Source organism: Pogoniulus pusillus, chromosome 1 (assembly GCF_015220805.1).
Source record: "Pogoniulus pusillus isolate bPogPus1 chromosome 1, bPogPus1.pri, whole genome shotgun sequence".
Lineage (NCBI taxonomy): Eukaryota > Metazoa > Chordata > Aves > Piciformes > Lybiidae > Pogoniulus > Pogoniulus pusillus.
The window spans coordinates 34,857,026-34,881,544 of record NC_087264.1 but is presented as its reverse complement, the minus strand read 5'-3'; the positions used below and the strand labels follow the sequence as shown (position 1 = coordinate 34,881,544).

General features: G+C 37.5%; 1 protein-coding gene across 2 annotated transcripts in view; it reads left to right on the top strand.

Annotated features, from left to right (window-relative positions):
- The window catches only part of NOVA1 (NOVA alternative splicing regulator 1), a 155,164-nt gene that overhangs the window by 105,442 nt on the left and 25,203 nt on the right, over nt 1–24,519 (top strand). Inside the window, exons 3-4 of one of the 2 annotated variants that reach the window (XM_064148203.1) lie at nt 13,433–13,599; nt 23,820–23,891. In XM_064148203.1, coding sequence (XP_064004273.1) covers nt 13,433–13,599; nt 23,820–23,891 — 239 coding nt within the window. The remainder of the gene's footprint in view (nt 1–13,432; nt 13,600–23,819; nt 23,892–24,519) is intronic. The other variant, XM_064148213.1, reaches the window with a different exon arrangement.

Genomic DNA, 24,519 nt, shown 5'->3' with positions numbered 1-24,519 from the left:
AGAATATGTATGACATTTGAGTCAATCTAAAAGAAGCCAGTGGTTTATTTATCAGCTTAAATTTATCTCAGGAACATGGAGAATTAAATACAACAGTATATTCAGCAGGGTAGTAGCACATTCAGTCCAGGTTCTTATCTCGGATTTTCGCTGAAGATTTTTCTGTGAAGTTTCAGTGACTTCCATGGCAATATGCATAGATGTAAGGATCTGATTATCATGTTGTGCTTGTTAACATAACTGTAATGATAGGACGAGGGACAATGGCTTGGAGAATTGGAGATTTAGTTTAGATATTAGGAACAAGTTCTTTACCATGAGGGTGATGGAACCACTTGCCTGGGAAGGTAGTTGAGGCCCCATGCCTGCAGATACTCGAGGTCAGGCTTGACAAGGCTCTGAACAACCAGATCTAGTGGAGGATGTCCCTGCTGACTGCAGGGGAGATGGACTAGGTGACCTTTGGAGGTCTCTTCCAACCCAAACCATTCCATGACTAGGTTTATTGCAGATGAATTCTGACACCATACAGTTTGTACATAGGAATGCTTGACCCACTCTTGAAACGCAGGGGGAAAATCCCTGTTCTTCAGCCCTGAGCAAAAGGTAGCTGCCTAGATTCCCACAAACCTGATAATATAAACATTGAAATCTGGTAGCATCTGTTTAAACATTAAATTCTTATTTTATTCTTTTTGAGAGTTGAAAACACTCACAAAATGAGTGGCCCATATGAAAAAGAAGGCTTCTGTCTGGGCCAGCTGTAATACTGGTAGGAGATGTTTTGCAACACTGCATCCAATTCTCTATTCTGGTGGTGAAAAGGTGCAGAATCAAAAGAAAAAGCTAAGGTTCCTGAACCTCTCTTTCAAAGGTGTTAGTTTTGGTTCTTTTGTTTGGCTGGTTTTGTTTTCTTCGGTTTGTTTGGTTTGGTTTTTTTTTTCCTGTTGTGGTTTGTTATTTTGTTTTGGGTTTGTTTGTTTGCTTGTTTTGCTTTTGATCTTTTTTTAACAAAGCATACAAAAAACCAATTCCAGCAAGATCTTTAGCTCACTAGTGCTGAACTTGCTATCACATCCACCTTGACTATTTTCAAGGTAACTTTATACAACAATGAAAATAGCTCAGTAAATAGCTGTGAAGCAGAAATTGTTGAGTGTTTAGGAGAAAATAACATGTAGCTATGTGATGGCTATAAAAATAGAGACTGATTGGCTATTGCCCAGTGAGAAAGGCTGAGAAAAAGTTCTGTTGAGAAACAATTCTGTCTCTATAAAATTTTCTGCTGAATGGAGCCTGGCACCTTCACCGTGACATCCACTCCTCAGATACTTATAGACTTTGGTAAGATCCCCTCTCAGCCTTCTCTCCTCCAGACTAACCATCTTCAGGTGTCTCAATAACTTCTCATAGGAGAGATATTCATGTTCTCCAGTCATCCTCATAGCTGTCCATTGGATTCTCTCCAGCAAGTCCCTGCCTCTCCTCAACTGGGGGGCTCAAAACTGGACACAGTATTCCAGGTGTGGTCTCACCAGGGAAGAGAAGAGGGGAAGCAGAACCTCCCTAGACCTGCTGGATACACTTTTCTAATACATCCCAGGCTGCCATTGGCTCTTGTGGCCAGAAGGGCACATTGCTGTCCCATGCAGAACTTGCTGTGCACCAGGGCTCCAAGGTCTTCCTTCATGGAGTCGCTTTCCAGCAGGATGACCCCTAGTCTGTATTGGTGCTTGTTATTCCTCCCCAGATGCAGGACTTTGCACTTGTCCTTATTGAACTTCATGACCTTCACTCAGCTCTCCACCCTGTCCATATCTCGTTGGATGGCAGCACAACCTGATGGGATGTCAGCTACCCCACTCCTGCCCCAAATCTCAAATCAAAGCCTTGAGTATAGCTCATTTACCTGAAATTTGCTATTTTCTCCCTCCAAACAGGTATATAATAATGAATATATTAGGTGGTTTGATTTCTTGGGCAGCTGGTCTTACCTAGGAGAATTTTCAAAAGCTTTTTCCCAGGCTTTCAAACTACAGAACTTGAGAAACGTTTTTGAGGAGAAAAGCTCCTTTGCTTAGTCAAGTTGTTACCACTCCAAATTATAAGATGTATCAGTTCCTACAATTTCCCAAAGTATATTTTGTTGGTTAAAAGAGTGGCACTTTTGGTAATCGTATGTGTAGGAGGCACTATTAACAAAGGTTCATATTACTATAGTGAAAGAAAAGTAATTGCCAAGGGAACATTGCTTTGCATGAAAAAGTATTTTTAAAGTGCTTTTGTTGTAATGAAAACTCATTCCTGCTATCTTGAATAACATATGTAATACATTTTTTTTTAATTTCTGTTTTATAGTCCTCTTCCAAAAATAGGGTCAGCAAATTTGGTCTTCTGGTAGTATTGTGTGTGCCTGCTCTTGAGTGATTTTGAAAGCTTTTGCTTCTCAGAGTCTTTTACATTTTCCTCAGAATTAAGAATTGCCTTTTTTTTTTTTTCATAACATATTTGTTTATTTATTTACACGCTTAATATTCACTGATAGGGGGCTAAATAGTAACTCTCTGCAACACTCCAGGCACCTTGGTAACCTTAAAAATATATGGAAAAGCAAATTATTATATTAGCAGGAAATATTTACAAACACCATAATGGCAAGCTTGTTTCCTTTGGAAAAAAAATGGTGTTGATGAGTGAGAAGCAGATTTCTGTCCATTAACCATGTGACTGCTGGTAAGGGAAAAGTGAAAAATTGAACCAAATTTTCATAGAATCATAGAATGGCTTAGTTTGGAAGGAACCTCAGAGATCATCTACTCCAAGAACACCTCTTAACTAGACTGAGCTGCTCAAGGCCTCATCCAGCTTGGTCCTAACAATCCCAGCCAGGAGGCATCCACAGCCTCTCTAGGCAGCCTATTCCAGAGTCTCACCACCCTCATACTGAAGAACTTCATCCTAAGATCCACTCTCCCTCAGCTTCAAACCATTCCCCCTTGTGCTATTGCTAGACATGTTTATGAAAAGCCTCTCTCCAGCTTGCCTGTAGGAACCCTTCAGGCATTGGAAGGCAGCTCTGAGATCGCACTAGAGTCTTCTCTAGGCTGAACAAGCTAGAATGTCACATAATTTGGGAACTTTGATTCATCTAATGTTTTTAATATGTGGAACATTTACATAGTAGGGGCTTGTTTCCCTAAATACTCTTATGACAAAGTTCTTCTCTGACATGCAATCTAATAGCAGCTACATGTACACATTATCTTTCTAATTGCTTTTACAGCTAAATGTAAATATCATGATGGAATCAGATGGGGGTTTGATTTTGTTTGTCTTGAAGGGGTAGTTAATAGAATCATAGACTGGCTTAGGTGGGAAAGGACCTTAGAGATCATTTACTCCAACCTCCCAGCCATAGGCAGGGACACCTGTCTACTAGATTTGGCTGCTCAAGGCCTCATCCAACCTAACCTTGAACACTCCTTAGAGAGGAGGCATCCACAACCTCTCTGGGCAGCGTATTCCAGAGTCTTTACAAATAATATATTAAAACAACCATTTCCTCAAAGAAATTGCATAGAAAAAAAACATGTCTCTGTCCATGGTCTGAGTCTTAGTTTTAGAGATTTTTGTTTTCCAGAAACATGCTTTCCCAAAATACAATCAGGCTGTTCTTACTTTCACTGCAGCCTTTTGTCATTGGTTTCCATGCACATTTTTCTCTTTAATTTAAGTAACACTGTCTCATAAAACAACAGCAAGAAAAAATCTCTGGCTTTTGGCTTTGGTTTTGGGGAAATATCTTTTTGCAGTGGAATCTACAGGTTTTTTAATGAATAACTCTCAACCAAAGAAAAGTAGTAATAATCCTTGTTTCCTGTCTTACACATAACTGTATAATACTAATAATAATCAATAATTCCTAACCTCTTTTTGTATAACAGAATTTTGGGGGAATCATCATCATATCCTTAGCTGATGTCCAACTAATGGTTTATATCCAAGGGATTGTTTGCTTTGTCAGATGACTCATCATCTCTTATAAGCCTTTAATAATGGTGTGGTTTGGTGTAGGCTATTTTTCCCTTTAATTTTAATATTTTAATTTCCTAGGTTTCTCTCTCACTTGAGAATAATCTGTTTCTTAAACCTGGATTCTTGTGACTATATCACAGCTGATTGCAAAATTAAGTTTCCACATAACTCTGAGGACTCACAGTTTTACAGCTTTTTTTTCGTTTAATTCACATGAATGTGTGAATTAGAGATAAAGAATCATTAAGGTTGGAAAAATCTTTAAGATGATTGAGTCCAACCACAACCTACCTAACAGGACCACTGAACTATATCCTGAAGAGCCACATTTGCAGCTTCGTGAACAGCTCCAGGGATGGTGACCACACCACCTCCCTGGGCAGCCTGTTCCAATGCCTCACCACTCTCTCAGCAAAGAAGTTTTCCCCTATGTCCAATTTAAACCTCTCTTGACACAACTTAAACCCAGTTCCTCTTGTTCTCTCACTGGTTAGTTGGGAGAAGAGACCAACACCAGCCTCACTCCAACTAGTTGTAGAGAGCAGGAAGATTGTCCCTTAGCTTTCCTTTCTCCAGACTAAACAACCCCAGTTCCCTCAGGCTCCTCATATGACACTCTCCAAACCCCTCACCATCCTCACTGTTCTGCTCTGGACATGCTGCAGGACCTCAATATCTTTCTTGCATTGTGTTGCCCAGAACTGAACCCAGTACTGAACTTGTGGCCTCACCAGGACTGAGTACAGGGGCACCATCACTTCCCTGCTCCTGCTGGACAGTGTTTTTTGTCCTGGCCAGGATGCTATTTGTCTCTTGGCCACCTGGGTACACTGCTGGCTGATGTTCAGCCAGAACAGTTGGTATATACATGTAGGTATGAATATGTATCTGCACATGTGTATGCATGGCTATCCACATGCCACAACTAAAAGACATGCTATCAACAAATTGAACACTTAGTTTCTTCTGCTAAGGCTAGTAAGACTTCAGGTAAACACCTGGTAAGAAAATATTAAAGGGCTTGATGTTCAGGGACCCCGAGTTCAAAGCTGTATTTTTGCAGATTTCAACAAGCCATGTGCAGAGGTGCATGTGCTTGTTAATCATCACATTCATGGGTTTCAAGAAATAGACCACTTATTCCAACTTCTTCTTTTATTAGATGCTTGACTCATAGAAAGTATAATGTTGCTTCACAAACCATTAATAACTAGGATTTCAGAAGGAGTAATTGCAGATGAAACTTTAGAGGAAACCATTTCTTTCTCTTCAAAAGGGAACTTTAGTGAAGCATCTAATCAGTAATTTTGAAATCAATGTTAAGGATGCCCTAGTTTTATAACAGATACCAGGCAGATTTGTGCAGGTGGATATTTACTTCCTTTCCATTTCCCTGCAATATTTTCTTTTTACTCAGCTATTTCAGATGCTGTTAAAATAGCTATTTACTCCTTGTTTATCTGAGTGTTCTGTGCAAAATTAATTCATTTGGATGAAAAAAAAATGCAGAACATCAATGCTGTAGAATTGCTACTAATCCAGTTTAGGGGACCTATTAGACCATTGAGTTTGCTCAGGGAGAGCTCTCGCTTTCACTCTGTGATGTCTATGGAAACAGGCTCTATGTTAAGACCAATTAATTCTCTCTCACAAAATAAAGGTAAAAGCACCAGAGAGAAATAAGGACCAGAGAAGAAAACTGCGTTGTTGAGATTTCTAAGGCACTTTACATGTATGTGGGATAGTATGTATTGCATTTCAGGTTGTGTGCTTCTCATTATTTGTATAACAAAAGCTTTCCATGTCTGGTTTAAGGCAGCATGAAATACTGCTCGTGTTTGGAAGAAAATACTTTTTTTTTGGTCTGACTTTGATTTGCTGAGGTTTTATTCAAATAGAGAGAGGAAATGTTTCTATGCAAGGAGAAGTTAATCTCATTTTCAAGTTGAGAACATTATTGATAATTTTTACATTTCTTGGGAATGCTGTCAAAGTGCAGTGCTAATTTACAGGAGCTTTTGCAAGATCAGGTTTAGACTGAAGCAGGCAGTGGTGGCTGCATAGAATCCCACTCTACATGCCATCTGATCATGGGTCCCAGTAATAAATGTAAGGGATATTTGGGTTAGTAGACTGCTGTACTGTGAATTGTCAAGTAAATAGCTTAATGTACACCAGCTGATGAGAGTTTGTAGTACAGCCTTTCATTTAGCAAAGGTTTTAGCCTTGGCTTCTCTGTCAGGTTTTCCCTTTCAGTGTCAAAGCAATTTGCACTGGAAAAATATAAGAAGATTTAATTAGTGAATGTATTGGGATTACCCTGTCTGGGTAGTAACACTTTGTGATTTCAGGTTTTCAAATGCTCTTTTAAATTTATGCAAAAGTGCTATATAAAAAATATAGAGAGTCAGATAAATGCCAGAAAGTCCTTTTTAAAGAGTACAGTGTGTTCCCCCAAAGCATTTCAACTAAGGTTCATAAAATACAGAAGCACATTTAACATTTAGTGGTCCTTCCTATGAATATGGCAGAACTTTTACACGTTGAGTCAGCCTTTAAGCAAACACTTAAAAGTTTAATGGTAACCATATATAGATACATGCCTATTAAGTATAGAAATAAAGGATGCTGATGCTGTCAGTAGTTTCATTACAGTATCACAGTATCACCAAGGTTGGAAGAGACCTCATAGATCATCAAGTCCAACCCTTTACCACAGAGCTCAAGGCTAGACCATGGCACCAAGTGCCACGTCCAATCCTGCCTTGAACAGCCCCAGGGACGGCGACTCCACCACCTCCCCGGGCAGCCCATTCCAGTGTCCAATGACTCTCTCAGGGAAGAACTTTCTCCTCACCTCCAGCCTAAATCTCCCCTGGCGCAGCTTGAGGCTGTGTCCTCTTGTTCTGATGCTGGCCACCTGAGAGAAGAGAGCAACCTCCTCCTGGCCACAACCACCCCTCAGGTAGTTGTAGACAGCAATAAGGTCACCCCTGAGCCTCCTCTTCTCCAGGCTAACCAATCCCAGCTCCCTCAGCCTCTCCTCGTAGGGCTGTGCTCAGGGCCTCTCACCAGCCTCGTCGCCCTTCTCTGGACACGCTCAAGCATCTCAATGTCCCTCCTAAACTGGGGGGCCCAGAACTGAACACAGTACTCAAGGTGAGGTCTAACCAGTGCAGAGTACAGGGGCAGAATGACCTCCCTGCTCCTGCTGACCACACCATTCCTGATGCAGGCCAGGATGCCACTGGCTCTCTTGGCCACTTGGGCACACTGCTGGCTCATTCTGTGGCATCTTCTAGCATTTATTTATTCCAATGGTTATTTTAAGTTATACATCAGTTGTCTAAAAACTTAATAGTCTCAGAGAAAAAAAACCAAAACAAAACTCATGGTCTGTTTTTTTAAGTTTTCAATAAAGCTGGTGCAATATGGGTTGCGAAAGATATTTCCTAGAAATAAAGTTTTAGATAGTTAAAAGGAGGTGGAATTTAAAATGAATGATGAAAATAAAGTTGCAAGCTGTTTAATTTTTAGACCTAACTTACTTATTCGATTTAAAACCGAGGGGTTTTTTTTTGCTTACTTTTAAATTGCCTGATGACTGCTGATGGTTTCATCGTTTCAACCCCCATGGAACTGCAGAGAAAGAAGCATTTTATCTATTTCTGTATATTAAGCACCCCACAAATACACCATGAAAGCTAAAAAACCCAAGAAAATCTGATACAGATTACTAATGGAGAAATAAGAAATCTCCCTTATATGAAGAGTACACAGGCAGGCTTGTTTTGTGCAATTGCATTTTGGCTTTTTGATAAGGAAAAAAAAATATAGGTGTGCAAATTTAATTGGAATTCTGATAGAAGAGGATAGAAAGCATATTTTAGTTGATAGGTTGAACTGGATGATATTGGAAGTCTCTTCTAACATGCTCGATTCTATGATAATTACTTGGATTACTTAGCAAAAATAGACTTGAAATGATTGTAGCAACCTCAGATGGAGCATATATTTAGTAGTTTTCCTGTTTCGTAACCTCCTGCTATCATCTGTCATGGACTTTCTTGAAGAGATATAGATTCTTTCAAAATATCTTTTTAAAATGTGCAAGGATGGTGGCCACCTACTTTGCAATTGGTCCTTTTCTGTGGCAGGGTTTCAGGGCGCTTGAACACCTCTCCTGTGAGGACAGGCTGAGGGAGCTGGGATTGTTCAGCCTGGAGAAGGTTCTAGGGAGACCTAATTGCCACCTTCCAGTATCTGAAGGGGGCTACAACATGGCTGCAGAGGGACTGTTTATAAAGGCCTGAAATGGTAGGACAAGAGGCAATGGTTTGAAATTAGAGAAGAGTAGATTTAGATCAGATATTAGGAACAAGTTCTTTACCATGAGGGTGGTGGAAGACTGGAACAGGTTGCCTAGGAAGCTAGTAGATGCCCCATTCCTGGAGATACTCCAGATCAAGCTTGACAATGCTAAAATCAACGTGATCCAGTGGAAGATGTCCCTGCTCACTGCATAGGATTTTGGATTAGATGACCTTTGGACTTTTTTTCCAACACAAACCACTCTATAATTCTGTGATTCTATGACTATGATTCTCTTCTCTTCTGCATATTTTGTCTCTTCATCTGTAAAAGACAATGATACCAATTCCAATATGAATTATAAATCATTTAAAAGGAGAATAATTCTATATTGAGTACATTTTAAAGGGCATTGACTATTTGGTTTTCTCTAAGCTGTTTCAAAAACGAGATCTGTATTTTAAACACACATTTCGAAAGTCATTTCAGAAAAAGTAAGCACAGAAGTGCCTGAGCTTTGTTCTCAGAAATACGACAAAAGAACTGGATGCGACTGTTAACTGAACATGAGAAATAACCTGACAGTTTAATTTTAGACACTAATGGAGCCTAAAAGCTTTTACAATTACAGAAATTTCACCAACTTTAGTGATTCATAGGTTTTTTTGGGCTTTTCTTTCGTTGTTGGTCATACAGCTGGCAGTTTTTCTTAGCTGCGACTCTTGTAAATTATTGTGCTCTGTTATTTCAGTGAAAAGCTATTAGGAGTTGTGTGAAGGAATATGACAATGTCACTTCAGAAGTAATTCCCAGCTGTACATGTAGACAATTTGTCCATGCTATTTTTTTTTACACTTTTTTTTTTCTTCCTCTTTTTTAATGACATAAACTGAAAGCAAATGTGCTACTGTTGTGTGAGGCACTTCAAAACTGTGTCTTACCCTATGCGAAACGTGCAGAGTTGTATTTCTCCATGGAACAGTGATTTCCATCTACTGCATCCTGGTTTATACATGCTAAAATGGAGTGTGTTTGGTCTGCAGTTATGACATAAAGCATATTTTTATTATATTGTGCCTTCTAAACCAACACAGATTGTAAAATACCCTTTAGTCACTTTGTGTCAAATCTAATGAAATTCCTCTTTAGCACTGACTGTTTTCCTTTCAGATGTTTTGACAGTAGTCATCCCTGTTAAGTGCTTTCTGTATTGGGCTCGGGGAGCTTGGACGTAACCTGATCTGTGTTTTGTTCCAGAGTGTTGTCTGCTGACCTAGAGAACACTTGCATTAGCTCCACTGATCAATCCACATCACATCTCATCATTTAGGAGACAATTAATACTACCACGTAAAGACTCCCCTGAGCATTTTCTTAGAGCTGGATTGCTTTATACAGAAACCACAGGAGTTGCTTGCAAAAGCCAGAGGAAGCCAAGTAGAGTGGGAGAAAAAAATGTATTAAGAAAGCTTCATTTAGGAACCAAGCTTAGTTTCTGTAGTGATTTCCACCAATGTCATTTAAGCTCCCTTTTTGATGTAGCGTTTTGGGAGAAAATCAGTTCTATTTTGAAGCTAGTTTGTTGAGAAGACATTTTCACAGGAGATATAATGATCTAAAAGTCTTTCTTTTGAGAAGACTTTGATTATGGTGCTTGTAGAACAATTTTTGTTATGCTTGTATAATATTTTTTTTAATTATTTTTAAACAACATACTGTAATAAGAAAGGAGAAAAATGTATGTTTCTCTTGCTGTCAGTTTAGCTGTAGTTTCTTCCCCAAAGCTGAATTTCAGCACTTCCTGATAACATTTCTTAAGATAAAAGCCTTCAAAAAAAAGATTTTAAGTGTTCATGAATATGTTCAGTTAATGAACAGGCAGGGCTCCTGATGTGCTGTTTCATCTTTAGATAATGAAATATTTAATCTTCAGAGGTCATCCACAGTAGCAGACAAGAAGCATTTACTAATGAAAAACGTTTTTCTTTCAGATGACTCAGGTTATTCTGCTATTCTGTTAAAGTCTACGTTGCAGTGTTTTAAGTCGTGTGTCTTAAGATGAGTTGATAACAGGATATTACTAAAGACATGAAAATTACAGGAAGAGAGTTTTAGGGAAGAGGTTACTTACCTTCTTGGCACTTTTCTCCAATTTATGTACTGCCTATGAGTTTGTGCAAAATGGGGGAATTTCAGAAATCTTTGCAAACTTGGTGTTTACTACATCATTATGTTGCAGTTGTCATTTAGGTGGAGTGAATACATTTTTTTTTTTTCATTGGAAGAGATTCATATGTGATTATGCCAATATGTACTAGGAATATGTAGGAAATATGTAGGCTCAGGGGTGACCTTATTGCTGTCTACAACTACCTCAGGCTGCTCCAGGGGAGATTTAGGCTGGAGGTGAAGAGAAAGTTCTTCACTGAGAGAGTCATTGGACACTGGAATGGGCTGCCCGGGGAGGTGGTGGAGTCACCATCCCTGGAGCTGTTCAAGGCAGGATTGGACGTGGCACTTGGTGCCATGGTCTAGCCTTGAGCTCTGTGGTAAAGGGTTGGACTTGATGATCTGTGAGGTCTCTTCCAACCGTGGAGATACTGTGATACTGTGAAAATTATTTTCCTGGTAATTCCATGGCTCAGGTTTGTTATTTTGCTTCCTGCCTTGTTAATCTTGAAGCAAAATGTACACTGGCACTGATGTGTGTCTGGCATATCTTTGCATGACAATGTTATGTTTCCAGGAATGCACTAAAATCATTATTTAGTTCATGTTATGAACTATGAACTATATTATACTGATATTTGAAGGTGAAAACTATGGTGGTGAAAAATTACTGAATATGTTGGAAATGTACAGACTGTGTTTGGAGAAGTATTATACTACATCAGATTTCAAGTGAAATTTATTTGGACATGTAGGTTATCTTGTTTGTGTATTTCTGCAGAACAGAAAGAGAAACTTCAGTGCTCCCTTTTAAGTGTAATTTTTCCCAGTTGCTGTTAGATCTTGAGTTTCAATTCAAAACTGGTTTGACAGAATCTATTTAAGAGATTCGATACGTGGAAAATAGAATGTGGATTGTTTCAGTTAAGTGTCATACTTGTGTTCTTTGAATCCATGCTTGTGTTTAGGTAAGTCGTATCCAGCTGTAACCCAGTGTGTAAAAAAAAACTTACAAAACCATGGGAAACCACCCTAGTCACTAAAAAGAAACGAAATAGTTTCCCACAATTCTGCATCTACCTGTGGACATCTGGATATTTTCAGTTAAGAAATCAAATAAATAAAGACCAGTGTGGCTTTCGTAGGACGTGTAACACAGTTCCACTTAGGGAGGAGGGTTCTGTGGCAATGTAAGGCTTTAAGTGTTTCTAAAGAATTATGAGTAAAGCTATAGGAATTTTTTCAACCTTTGTTGGTAATCTGCATAGAATTGCAAATCTATGAGGTAGCATACAAATGACAAGATCAGTGTGGCACATCAGGCTGTCTTTCATCAGGCTACAAGGATGCGTAAGTCATTCCAAGAGTCAGTTATATCAAAGGTGAGAGCAGGTAATGGTGATATAAGGGAGAGGGAGGGAGAGTTCTGCTAAGAGAGTGACCTCTGCACTCTGAGGACTGTGCATCAAGCTAGAGAGGAGGGCTAAGTGAAATGATGCAGAGCAGAACAGAACAGTTAGAACTGAAAAACAGTCTATACTGAAGTCACAAGAAACAGAAGGTTACACTTTGCTGCAGAGTTTGAGAATGAGGAATATTTTTAAGGCCTGCTTTTCTAAAGCATCTGTCTTGTACTTAAAAATGAATATGGTGGGAAAGTGTCTCCTCCTGTGCTTCACTGTCACAAAAGGCTTAGTTTTCTTAGACGTAGAATATTAGAACAGGTATTATGCATATTTGACTGATCATACCTGCTAACAAGTACATAGTATTTCCCTATGACCTTAGAGTATGGTTACTTAGAAAGTAGTCATGTGGAGTGTAGGCATCCTGCATGAACAGTATTCAGCATAATTTCAAACAGCAGTTCTTGAAATGTAATTTGTGAGGTATTGACTGCTTTCTCAGTGCAAGCTTTCACTATTTCTAACTGCTAAATCACATTAAATATGAGCTTTCATAATTTCTAACTCTTAATCACATTAAATACAGCTTAAACTCCGTGTATTCAGTGAATGCAGTTATTGCAGGGATGTTTTAAGGTAGGAAGGTTGTACAAGGTAAAGTGGATGCTCTAATCGATGACATCAGTTGGCCTTGGAAGGTCTTGCTGTAACAACTTCAGCTGCTTTGAGAAATGATCTAACAATGCCTGCAGTAAATTAATGTGTTTGCAGCTCGTGTGTTCATTACAAAAGCTTGTTCCAGGTGTCTGCATACAACTGGCTGTTAGGTTCAATATCATGTTACTGTACAAATATAATACAGTTTATACCGCATTTTAGAATAATCTAGAATTAGGTCAAACTAACTTAAAAGACATGTATTCTACCTGAAGGAAACTACCTGAAGGGAAGTTGCAATCAGGTGGGGGTCAGGCTTTTCTCCCAGGCAACTTGTGACAAGGCAAGAGGGTATGGCCTGAAGCTGAGCCAGGGGAGGTTGAGATTGGATGTTAGGAAAGACTTCCTCACAGAAAACGTAATTAGACATTGGAATGGCCTGCCCAGGAGGGTGGTGGAGTTGCTATCTCTGGAGGTGTTTAAGGAAAGCTTGGATGTGGCACTTTGTGCCACGGTCTGGTCAGTGTGGTGGTGTTAGGTCACAGGCTGGACTTGATGATCTCAAAGACTTATTCCAGCCTCAATAATTCTGCGATTCTGCACACACTTATCATATTTGCTGACGTTTTGCAGTTTGGACTGGGAAGTTGTGTTGTAGGATCTGGACAAAGAGCATCTTCAGATCCATCATCTGTAGGTCATTTTCTGGAAATCTCTCGGTGCATTTGTCTGTTCCTGGAGATATTTCTAGTTTTGCAGGATTGCTTTTAAGTGCTGTCTTTGTGCCATAGTAGAAGCACTTTGTGGGATTTTGAAGAATCCACTTCATTCAGATCAACTTTTTGTGCTTGCAGGTACTACAGAGCGGGTGTGTCTGATCCAGGGAACAGTTGAAGCACTAAACGCAGTTCATGGCTTCATTGCAGAGAAGATCCGAGAAATGCCTCAAAATGTGGCCAAGACAGAGCCTGTCAGCATTCTACAGCCTCAGACCACTGTTAATCCAGACCGCATCAAACAAGTGAGTTTTTGATTGGGAATAGAGAGCCACAGCAGCTCCTTAGAAATTCTAAAGCTTAAAGGCTGGAAGGGGTGAACATAACATGTTCTTTATGGAAATGTTATTTTACCCTTAAGCAGTTTGCTGCTCCTCTTTTTCCTTGTACTTGTGTGTTCCATGTTTCTCAGCAGTTCTTTCAGAGAGAGGTTTTTTTCAGTTTCAGTGAGGTGCTTTAATGTGTTTCTTTCATAAACTTTTCTTTATCCTGTAAGGTGATAATAATACGCTTCTAGGTTTTAGTCAGAGATCACTGAACTATAATCTTAACTGATGAACTTCTTTGTAAAACGTTAATCACAGATTAACTGCCTGTTTCCTACTTCTGTGTGTACAAAATAAAACAAAAAATGGTAACTTTTTTTTTTTAGACCCTTGAAACCTGACCTGTAAAACTTGAAAATACCATTTATTTGAGGTGTTTTCTACAATTTAATTTTATGGCATCTTTTTGCCTGTTCTACACTGTTGGGTATTTTTCCCCCAAAATCTATGGGCAATGCAAAATCTATTTGCAAAGTATTATTGGTAAAGTATACTTTAGCTTATTCTATCTTCCTTTAATTAAAAAAAAAAAAAACTAAATTGCCCAGAAAGGAGAATGTGAAATATGTGTCATAGAGGATTTACAACTGGTTTTGGTTGTATTGAATAAGGAAAAAGATGAAGAAAGAAACAAGCGAAGTAAAATCTTATCTTTCTATCCTATAGAGGATAGATTCTAGTTTCTCTCTGATCTTATGTGGGCAAAGATTATTTTGTCTTTCTACACTAGAAAGATTCATTGGTTTATGAAGTAATTTGCTAACTGTCTACAATGACTTTGCTTTGTATATAGTGACATAGAATGCTTTTATGAAGATGTGTGTGAACAGGATGAGTTTGGAATGATCAGACTGCTCTAGGTGGATGAAACTGTGCATAAGACATTGTATATGATTTCTAATATTTACTGCTTCTTTTTTCTGTATATGTGATACTTCTACATAAAAAAACACTCTAGACAATGTCTAAGAAATTTCTAAAAGGTAAAGCCCCAATTTTATAGACTTAGTTTCTCAATTGTCAGACATGACAATGATTATGCCTGAGATTAAGAGGAACAGCTGAAGCAATCTGTATTTTGAATGGCTTCTCTGCTCATAAAATGGTAGGTTTTATGCCAATACTTCTTAACCCTATGCGAACTGAGTGTTCTTTATTACAATGAAAGTGGGTTTCCTCTTTGCAACAAAATGAAGCTAAGTTTTAGATAAGTCAGTAAGATCCTGATAAACTAGATTACAGAGGTGTTTAGTCATATGCCTAAGTCCTTCCAGTCTTGTATCTGAAGTTAATATAGCTTCTCTGTCCATAGTATTGCATCAAAAAACTTACTTGCATAGTTGATGAGACTTTGAGTTTCTTTTTCTTTTTTTTCCTTTGCTTGTTTGCTTGTTTTGGGTTATTTTTTGTGTTTTGTTTCATTTTCATTTTGTTTGTGATTATTTTTTTCCCCGGTTTGGTTGGTTGGTTGGGGGAGGTTGGTTGGTTGGTTGGTTTGGTTGTTTTCAAGCACTTCCAGGTTCGGAATTTTATGTTAATTATGGAGAGATGAATTACTGGTCACAGCTGCTGCTAGTGAAGTTAAGACATTGGCTAAATAAAATGTATACCTTACAATGCTGTTATTTAGTGACTGGCTCTACATCTTAAAATTTTAATGTATTACCTGTGTACATACAGGTGTGTATTCATAAGACTGCAAATATATGGAGATATGCATATGTCGACCAGTTTTAGCCACAATAAATTGCTTAACTTCTCTTTAAATAAAGCAACATCCATACATGATAAATTCAATAAATCTAAAATCCATTCTTTTTAACCAAAAAGTAAAATTGTTAGCTCAGTTCTTAGAGTTTGCAGTGTAGTAATGTGTCCACCAGTGTCAGAGTATCCTGTATATTAATGAAAGATGTAAGGCTTCTATTAAGAAAAATTGAAAGGATCTTCTATAACAGGTAATTGTGATCTCAGAGTCTAGCGTTGCTGTTTTGGTTTTAGTAGCAGACAGATCACAGTTTGGTTAAAATGTTCAGGATATATACTAGAAGTCATTATGAACTAGGCAAAAATAAGCCTTGTTCAATTAGCATTTCTTATTTGACACAAATTTTATGGGGTTCTTCCTGTCTTGGAGTATTACTCCAGAGTCTGGCACCCAAAGTATTATGTTGCAGACTGAGGAGAACAAACTGCATCTGAGATCAAGAGCTGATTTGAAATAGTAAACTTCACTTTCATGAGGAACTTGAAGATATTTCTCTTGGTTTTTTTATCTCTGTTTCTACAAAAAAAAAACCCAAAATATTTTCTCCCCATGAATGAAGATACCTGTAGTTGAAGCCTTGCAATGCCATTCACATCTATGTGAGCATTTACCTCCCATTTCTCTGTTGTCATTTCTATGTCCTGGGCTGCCTCCAAGAATCGAGCTAGGAAGGATATCTTCTGGCTTCAGTTTCAGTGGAGAGCAATTGCTAAGCCCTTGGCTGACAGAGTTTCAGCACTTTCTCTCTTCAGGAAAGGCATGAAGGCTAAGTCTGGCCTGGCATTTGTCCTTAGTAATGGAAGTCTCTACCTAAACATTCTGATCTCTCTAACTACACCTCTTCCAGCTTCAGAAGATTTGCAAACAAATCTACCTGATTGCTTTTGAACCTTCTTCACTATATCTTTCCACATCTGCAAATCCTATACATTTATCAGTCCATGGCAGGTAGCTCTCTCCTTCAAGCAGCTCTGATAGTTGACGAATGTTTCCATCTTTTATCTTCACACAATGTAACATTCTGTGATAACCAACTAATTCCTGTGCCTGTCTAGTTATTAGAAACCGCTCTGAGCAACTCACCTCTCTTTCCACTCTTCATTCATTGTCTGAAGTGTCACACCAATTCTTTCAGGCATCTGTTGTAACCCAGGAGAACAGAATGCAGGCTTCATAAAGTGGTGAGGAGCCTGAGCTGTTTTGGCTTTGTAATTTAACATACAAAGCTTTACATTTCACCTCTAAATTGAACTTCCTAATGTGGTCTTAACCACATCACATTCTTCAGAAACCATTGCAGCTTCTTTGTAGCTAGTTGAATTTTCCTTCTTTCAGTTGTTTTACAGAGGTAACAGGTGTTGTAGCATCCTGTCCAGGAAACACATGGAATCAGCAATGACCTTTGCAGAACTGTGCATGACATGGAAGGGCAGATGTGGGAACTTAGAGCTGATCTTATGTGCCTTATCTGGCCTTCTGAGATCCTTTCCAACCTGACTCGTTCTATGATTCTGTGAAATGTTCAGCTATTGAAGCATGGACAAAGGTTTCACAATTTCTTCCTTGAAAATCACAAGTAAAACTTCAGCATATAAAACAAGTATTAAAATGAAAGAGTCTTATTTTTTGAATAAAAATACTTCAAAGTGCTTAAGTAGAACCTGACCTCAAGAATACAGGTCTGAAAATATTGGCTTAAATGAAGGATTTTTTTAGTTTTAAAATACAGTATATAAGTTCTTCAAACTTATGACTCAAAAGACTTCATAGAATCCTGAGTTGGGTCTCATGGAAGGGACCTTAAGGGTCGTCTAGTTCCAGTCCCTTCTCCATGTGCAGGGACACCTTCGACTAGATCAAATTGCTTAAAGCCTCATCCAACCTGGCTTTAAACGTTTCCAGGATGGGGGCATCCAGAACTTCTCTGGGCAACCTTTTTCAGTTTTTCCCCTCTCTTACTGTAAAATATTTCATCTTTAAGTCACATCTAAATTTACCCTCTTTTGGTGTAAAAACCATTACCCTTTGTCCTGTCACCACGCTCTCTCACAAAGAGTCCTTCCTTGTCTTTCCAGTAGACTCCTGTTAAGTAATGGAAGGCTGCTCTATGGTCCTTCAGAGCCTTCTCTTTGGGAGTCTAAACATCCCCAACTCTCTCAGCCTGTCCTGTTGTTCTCCAGCCCACTGATCATCTTCATGGTCCTACTCTGAACCTACTCCCATAGTTTTATGTTTGTCATGCACTGAGGACTCCAGAGCTGTATGCAGTACTTCAGGTAGGGTCTCACCAGAGCAGAGTAAGGGGGAACTATCACATCTTGACCTGCTAGATACACTTTTGTTGGATGTGTCTCAGGATGTGGTTTACTTTCTGTACTGTGAGCACACACTGGTGTCTTAAATTCAGGGTTTTATCTACCAGTACCCCCAAGTTTATCCTTTCTTAAGAAATCTTCACTGGTTTCTTTGACATTTCTCCCTTCTGACTGAACTTTTCTTTTTGCTTTTGTCATCCATTTAAGGCAAAACTCTCTCACCTAGATGAACCTTACTGAACACCAGAATATTTTTCCTTTGAGGTAAACAATAACAAGTTATTTTGTGATTCACTGTATCTCTTAATCTAGTCAACAATTCCTCATAAACTTTTCTCACCTTTGAAACCAGGTGAAAAATCACACCAACTACCATTCTGCAATGAATAATAGAATATAATAAGGTGTGCTTACAAGCCATGAGGACAAAGTATCAAAGCTACAGTTAGATCCCATCCCAAAACTTTAACATGCCATAAAATGTGTGTAGTATGTCCTGGTCTTTGTGTGCCCTTGAATTCATTCCAGTGCCCGGTCACTGCTTAAATTCTCTGTTTTATCTCACCAGTGTTGGATATACTCTCAGTATATATACAAAACCTTGGTTTATGAACACAGTTAACTCTGTTGCTGATGATTAACTATTCATTCTGTGTGCTTCAAAAGTGGCATGTGAATAGAAACTTTTGTTGTGGGATGAACCGCAGCACTCAGCAGCGCAGAAGTTTTCAGCAGTATTTTGAATCAAAAAAAAAATTCAGAAATTATCTCTTTGTAGGTTTGGTGATAGTTTTCCAAATCCCATAGTAGCTCAGAATCTAAATGTGACACATTCTTTCCTTCTGGGACATAAGAGGTTTGGACATGAATCTCCAGCCCCTATCTTGTTGCGTTTTGATGCCTATGTCTGGTTACATGAGTTTTCTTGTGTTTCTATATAACACCACCAGATCTTGTGGTAGTACTTTGTTACTGTAACAAGTTTTCAGGGAAAAAAAATAAATAAAGATCCTGATTCTTCTTTGTCCATTTTATTGTAATCTTCATCCTAAATCATTCTCTCCATCCAGAGTTGCTCTGATGATCCAGATGATACCTGCTGGTTTGCTTTAAGTTCCATACCCACTCTTGTCCCTTGTCTGAATATGAGGTAGTCTTTCTTGTATATCATACTTACAAAACTTTGTTGAAGACAGGTGCTGAAGAGTTTATAAATGCTGATAAATTACCTCTATGAGCATCTGTAAGTAAATATTTCATCTCTATATGCTCACTTTCCTACTCTTTTGCATTGCCCCACACCCTGTGTATTCTTCTACACAAAGGCAAAACCGAAATCGAAGAGGCTGGAGTATCACCAGACTGTGTTCAATTTGTTCTTTACAAACGTGAAAAGGTAGTGAGCAAAATTAAATCATTGAAGTCATTAGTCTTCTTACAGCCTGGATTGTATATCAATTATTAATCCTTGATTATTTCTTTTTCAAAAATTAATTTTTGAAATGTTATGTATTTTTAGTTATAACTGAGATGAGAATCATGTGCCAGAGTTACAGAGTTATGGATTTCACAGCAGATGAAAAGGAAACTCAAATATGTTTAGCACAGGAAGTAGTCTGTTTAGAAAGGCTCGTAGTTGATACTGTTGAAAGTGTAGGAAGTCAGTCTTTTATGTTGTTCAGCACAATGGGGCACTGCAGTGCTTTCAGCTTCTCATTTTAGCTGCAGAAGTTAGTCAACTGTTTAATGCAACTCAAAAAGCATAACACCTTTTCTTAAACTGCATTAAAACACTGGCTTAGGCAAATTAGTTTTGTCATCAAGTTAATTTAAGTGACTTTGAAAGCACTAATACTGGTATATACAAGACCGAAGCTCAGTGTTAATATTAATTGCAATTAAGTGTGTTGCTGTTGAGATTTCCTTTGTTTGGAAAGCCCTGTAGTGAGAAACTAGAAATCTGTAGGCTGTAAATGCAGTTTCATCTTCACATTTAAATTATATCCTGTACATGCTTTCATGCCTCTAGTTCTGTTTCCAAATGGTACTCATTTTCTGACTTTTCTTTCTACTCTTCTGTGTATAAATATACTAAAATAGGTACTGAGAATTAACAGTCTCAGTACAATGCTTATTAACTAGGGTGTAAGTATGGAACAAATTATATATAAAGGTGTGACTTTAGTCGTTTACACATAGCTCTTCATTAGACAATTCATGGAAGGAATGGGGCTCAGAGACCTTTTGTGGATGACTTCAGATGGAGTAAATGTGTTCTGTACTGGTGTGATACAGCTACAGCTGCTCTGTCTCTCTGAAGTATGAAGCGTGGAAGTGTGATGCTTTGACATCTGCACCTTTTTAGTACGTTGGGCAGCTTGAGAAGCGTCTCTCTCAATCCTTGTGTGCAAGACAAGGAAGAAGTATTTTCTTGTACTTTCAGAAAATACTGAACTCAAGTATGACTCAAACTGCATTTAATTTCTAAAATGAAGCTTATTTTTTATCACTTGAAATTGGTTTTCTTAAACATGTAATCTGGAAGCTTAAAGTAAAGGCAAATGATATTTTCATACCTTCCATTCCTGGTTTCATAATTAATAGGAAAGGAAGTAATATTGGAAAAAACAGAGACCACCAATTTTATCACAGCTTGGACTATGCTATTCAAGATATAGCATAAAACAACAACAAAATCAACTAGTAATGTCTAGTAGAAATGTTGAATGGCTTTTTTCTGTAACCCCATCCCTAGTCAGCCTAAGGTTCCAGGAAAGCTTCATTTATAGTATGTGGGTTTCACTCTCAAGAAGTGTGTTAAAAAAAAAACCAAAAAACAACAAACCCTCTGTAATGCAAATTAATCTTGCAATTTCTAATCACTTTATGCATCTCATTCCCAGAAGCTTAATAAGAGCTAAAATCAAGTGCTTGCCTAATGCAAAACACTTGCCATATATTCTATGTTGCAGAATAAATCAGAATTATTGAGCTCTGTCCAAGTTTCTTTAAGAAGTAATTTTGCCTAGAAGTTTTTACAAAGTGAAAAAGAGTGCATCAATAAATTGCTTAACAGACAGTAGAAATTCTATGCAAAATCCAGCTACTTCTGGTTTTATTTATTTTTTCATTATCTTTATTTTCGAGAAACTACTTTGTATTACTTTCATACTGAAGAAATAAACAGCTGTGTCTCCATAAATTAATGTGTCTCTAGAATTATGCAGAAGTATGTAAAGATGTGAATTTTCACAAGATGCTGTCTGTTCATATGTGTGTATATATATGTGTGTGTGTATATATATGTATAAAAGTACATATATATACATATATGTATATATAAGTACATATACATATATATATACACACACACACACTTTTATACATACATATGTATAGATATAGAAACCAAAACTGATTATGGAGTCATAGAATATTTTGGGATGGAAGGGACCTCCAAAGGTCATCTAGTCCAACCTCCCTGCAGTCAGCAGGAACATCCTCAACTAGATCAGGTTGCTCACAGCCTTGTCAAGCCTGACCTGGAATATCTCCAGAGATGGAGCCTCAACTACCATCCCGGGCAACCTGTTCCATTGTTCCACCACTCTCATGGTGCAGAACTTGTTCCTCACAACCAAACTAAATTTTCTCTTCTCTAATTTTAAACTATTGTCCCTCATCTTATCACTACAGGCCATTTTAAACAGCCTTCTTGCAGCCTCTTTCAGGTACTGGAAGGCCACTATTAGATCTCCCCAGAGCCTTCTCTTCTCCAGACTGAACAACGCCAGCTCCCTCATCCTGGCTGATGTAGAAGTGTTCCAGCCTCTGATCATTTTCACATATATAACTGTATAAAATACATACATATATATAGTTGTAATAAAGAAAACCTCTCAGGATAAGATTGAGTTTGCTATTCTGTTTGATTGGATGTTGTGGGGATTTTTGGTTGGTTGGTTGGTTTTGGGTTTTTGTTTTTTTCTTGGGTTTGAGTTTTTGTGGGTTTTTTCTTTGTTTTGTTGGGGTTTTTTTGTGTGTGCGTTTTGTTTGGGTTTTTTTATTGCTGAATTGGTTTATATTTTTGTTTATTTGGGTATTTTTTCTGTTGTGGTTTTTTTTTTGGGGGGGTGTGTTTTGGTTTTTTGAGTTTTCACTTGGGTTTTTGGTTTGGTTTCATTTTGGTTTTCCCATTAGTTTACACTTACAAGATGAAAACCATTTCCTTTCAGAGTTTGGTAAGAGGGATACTGAATCATCTCACTAAAATCAGCAGTATAAATGTATAGCTGAATAGAATTAGCCCTGTGCTATCATAAAATCTGACATTTCTTTTTCTAAACAGTTCTATCCCCTAACAAATGAATTCTATATTCTGTACAGAGACGTGGGAGAGGCCTTTATAATTGTCTTGATTTTCATAATGTATAGCATCTGCTGGACAAGAATATTTTGCCAAGCTACACATTTTTAATAATGCCCTATACAGGTAGTTATCTTTTCAAATTAAGCCTCTGAAAGAGTCACAGTTGATGCTTACAGGTCTATAAGCTGTATAGGTTTTATTTTGTGTTTCATTGTTTTATACCATAAGTTAGGAGTTGGAAAAACAAAATGAGGGTCTATTTCTTAACGTTTTTTTTTCCTATTTTGGCTGCTTGTTTATGTGCAAATTATGGGGAAAAAAAAAGAAAATAATCTGAACATACAGTTAAATATTTGTGTGTGCATATGTACAAGCCCAAATTTTTCTAGTACCCAACTTTATGCATTCACAGTGTCCCAGCTTACTCATATGCATTAAGAGTTTTAGTGCAAAATTATGTATACCTATTTTATGAGGGACTGTCAATGTTTGTAAGTAACAGAACTGCTGAGAGTGTGAATTTTGCCTTCATTTATTTCTAAGTAGTGTTGGTTAGTAATTCTATGAGCATATGATAAATTGTTGTACAGCATTTTAACATCTTATCACTTAAAGTAGTGTACTTTTGGATATTTTATAATACATATATCTATGTCAAAACAACATGCTTTGAAATAAGTATTGTATGTTATGTTTGGAAATTTGGAGTTTTATATTTTTACTACATTTATAAAACAAATAATTACTTTGTCAGAATTGAATCATTTGAAAAGAGAAATGTGTATATAAAAATTTGAAACCAGAGCAGCATTTTTTGGGGTTGTTTTGGGTTTCTTTTTTTTTTTTTTTTTTTTTGACATGTTCAAGCATTAATGTTAAGTATATGTATATTATTTAGAAAACATGATCAATAAATATGACTCTTAATTATTTTTTGTGTTTATTTTGAACACAGGCCTGATGACAAGTTATTAAACTTTGCTCAACTAAACGAACATTTTCAATGCTGATCATATATATGTAGTAGTAATCTGTTGTGATGATATTAGTTGCACATTCATCCATCGTGAGATTGATGTTTACATTTTTCCACCTGCCTCTTGATTAAAAAAAAAACCCAACAATCAATGAATATTTTAGAAGTTAGTGTATTGCTCATGGCTTGGTAGCTTAAGTGTAACTGTTGTGATGCACGAAACGCAGTTTGCTGGCTATAGTCCGTGCTATAGAGCGGTGCATTATAAGGTGCCAAAGTAAATGCCTCTTAACTTCTTTCAGACGTTGGCCCTGTTTGTTTGTAAACTGATAACTGTTTCTAGTGTGCTCATTGAACTTGCTGGAATTTTTGTTTGCTATAGTCTTCATTTTCCCCAAGAGGAGGAGAGAGGAAAGAATGTATTCCTCATGTGGTCAGCATATTTTTGAGTATTTATGTGAGTTCACCATCTTGATTTCAAGTCATGAATTTGTTTTTACATGCATAAGCATGCATATTTACATGCATTATTTATCCAATTGACTTTAAATTCCATTAAGTTCCAATGAGTAGGAGAAAGATTTTGTCTTAGGCATTTTTTGTTTCTTTTAATTTTCTAGTTCTGTTACTTTTGTTGGTTTATTTATTTTTTTAACTGTTCAGTCTAAGGCTTGTAAAGGTTGATTTGCTCCTGAACTGCTTTGTTCCCAGACATTGCCATCTTCCCCAACTACCACCAAGTCCTCTCCATCTGATCCCATGACCACCTCCAGAGCCAATCAGGTACAGTATCATCCTACCATCTACACCATACTTTTCACGGGTGACAGCTTGCAAACTGGAGAAAAAGATATGGTGGGTTAAGGATTTATTCGTTCATTCACATATATACACTCATAACCATAGATACCTAACTCTTGCTAGAAATTGGTACACTGAATGAAAAACATTTTTCTTCTTTTAATTAGCTTTTGCTGTCCTTTTTAAATCTCTGATGAAAGTGAAGTATCTTGTTAAAAGAGTCTTTTAAAAACTTTGATTTTACTAATAAGTATCAAGAATACAAGCTGGTGTGTTTGTAGGCAGCTTAACTCTTCGTATATGTATGTTTATGTATATATGCACACACGTATTTACTTCCTGGATGATTTACAAATTAGAGTGGAATTATCCCTAAACCCATGCTTAATTAGATGGATATCGAACTAGGAATGGCAAACAGGCTTCTTTCTCTGTTTACTTTAAAGATCTTGACATGTATTTGTGGACAGTAACATAAGGGCATTTTTTATGTAGTGGATGTAATAAAAAATAGATTTGAATTGAAAATTTATTGATGAAGAATGAAGTAACATTAAGACTCTCTAAAAACCTGCTAAAGAGATTTAAGTAAGTTTAAATCATGTCTTAT